The sequence below is a fragment of the Morus notabilis genome, unplaced genomic scaffold (assembly GCF_000414095.1).
Source record: "Morus notabilis unplaced genomic scaffold, ASM41409v2 Scaffold11404, whole genome shotgun sequence".
NCBI classification, from domain to species: domain Eukaryota; kingdom Viridiplantae; phylum Streptophyta; class Magnoliopsida; order Rosales; family Moraceae; genus Morus; species Morus notabilis.
This window is the reverse complement of record NW_010360762.1, coordinates 1-2,056: the sequence shown is the minus strand read 5'-3', so window position 1 is coordinate 2,056 and position 2,056 is coordinate 1. Positions and strand designations below refer to the sequence as shown.

At 33.0% G+C, this 2,056-nt stretch overlaps 1 protein-coding gene across 1 annotated transcript; it reads right to left on the bottom strand.

Moving 5' to 3' along the window:
- Positions 1–456: 456 nt before the first annotated feature.
- On the bottom strand, positions 457–2,011 carry LOC21383910 (the record flags this gene model as incomplete). Its single annotated transcript, XM_010097322.2, has 4 exons — positions 457–780; positions 902–1,016; positions 1,589–1,740; positions 1,863–2,011. Coding segments are annotated over 4 exons (551 nt in total), but the record flags the coding sequence as incomplete, so codon positions are not given.
- Positions 2,012–2,056: the final 45 nt, after the last annotated feature.

Sequence of the window (2,056 nt, the reverse complement as noted above, 5' to 3'; positions counted from 1 at the left end):
TCCTTCATCTTTTTTCAAAAAAAGAAATATATTATATATATATATATATATATATATGAGAGGTTTAAGTAAAGCGTGGCAAATATGACTAGACTAAGCATTTAAGACGACACATTAGGAAAGAAAAAATATGACTAGGTTTTTTTTTTATGATTACCCTTTTAAGATATTGAGGCTAACTGAAGGAGACAAATACCTTTTTAAATAGTACCCCTCTTTGAAGTTTGACTCAAAAACATTAGTCTACTAATTTTTAGTCAAATAACTAGTTAAAACGGTATTAAATAAGAATAAAGGATAAAAATAAACCCTAAACTCTAAAGTTAAGTCAGTAACTTTCCCTTCTTTAAAAGTCGCCGTTACCCAAAACACGAGGCAATTGAGAAGAGATTTTCATGTTTTGCAAAGAGAAATGATTCATAGACCGCCAAAAAAAAATTAAAAATAAATAAAACTCGTTATTCAATATATGATAATTAAATTTGCACAGTTAATTCAAATAATATTTACAAGATTCAGAGAACCAAAATTACGAATTGCGAAATCAAAAATCCAATATAATAAGCAGTAAAAATATACAACAGTAACTTTGACATTAACAATCAGAGCTTTGCTTGAGTAGACGTACGCACCAAATACCATGTGCTATAGTGAAGTTGATCTGTGCACAATGTCATAAAGAGATAAAAGGATTTCAGCACCTATCAAGCCAATTATGAGCCACTCCAAAAAATCTGATTTCCTATTTTGAAGAATTTCCTGAAGGAAGCGAATATTATGCTGCAAAGAGAGGGGGCAAAATGTAACTACAACATTCATATACGTGTGGAAAACGAAAAATTTCCAGATTCAACAACTGTTAATTATACGAGAAAGAATATCCACAAAGAAGCTACTGTACCTCCACAAACTTCAACTTGAAATCGAGACTTGCGAATCTCTGAGTTAACTCGAATTCATCTCTGAGATATTCCCATATCTGAGCATATTTTGCATCTTTCCAAGCTATATCTGATCTGTAAAGCCAATCAAAATTCCCACGAGACAAATCAAAACATAGAAAAATAACCTTGAACGGAAGAGGAAAGAAAATAAACAAGCTAGATAGTTCAAATAGTACGAGTACGACGCTAAATGCAGCTTGTACCAACCACAGTTTCCAATACCAATTATAACAATGTCTTTTCTTTCTTCTCCACAAAAAGTAAAACCAATACCTATGGCTATAAGAATGGATTGACATATAAATCACTATTGCCTCCTGAACAACATCTTTAATGACATTTCCCGGGGTGCGAATGATTGTACCGCTAGGCATAGACATGTACCAAAGCACTCGTTCTTACAAGCTACCACAAGACAAAAATGCAAGTTACTAATCAGGTTTTAACAAATTGTAAACCCCATCACATTCCCCTTGATTTAGTGGTCTGTACATGCTGGAAGAACATGCTTGCTTAATCAAATTTGTGAATAACTACACCCCCATTCTCAATTATATTTTTCAGATTAACTCGACTAATGAAGTCTGAAACGCAAAGTTATAAAGAAAACAGTTATTCCTCAATGCAGATGATTGAAACAGTACCTCTCAAAGAGTCCAAGTTTAAGAATCACATCAGCAAGATTAGAATTTGCCTTTCCCACCAACTGAAATAGTTTTTTCCTCTGCATTTTAAATTTTCCAGTTGTTTCCATTTCTCGGTTAATGTCCGTAAATTCTGCAACCATTCCATCAACCTAAAAGAAAAAAGTTTCAAGTGACACTGTTATGGAAAAAACTTGAAACCGTAGTGGAAAAATATAAAAAATAAAAAATAAAAAAAATTAAGTCAGGATTCCCTAGCTTAGATGAACCATACCTGGCGTACATAGTAATCAAGAGCAATACTTTGACCAAGGACACTACCAATGGTACGGATACCATCGGTGTTCAAGTACTGCAACATTATATAGTCTAATCCACCTTGCATCCATGTGCTAAGTGTTGGCTTTTCTCTAACTTCGTACTCTAAAATTTTAGAACAGAATCAAGTTCGAGTATGTAAGAATAACA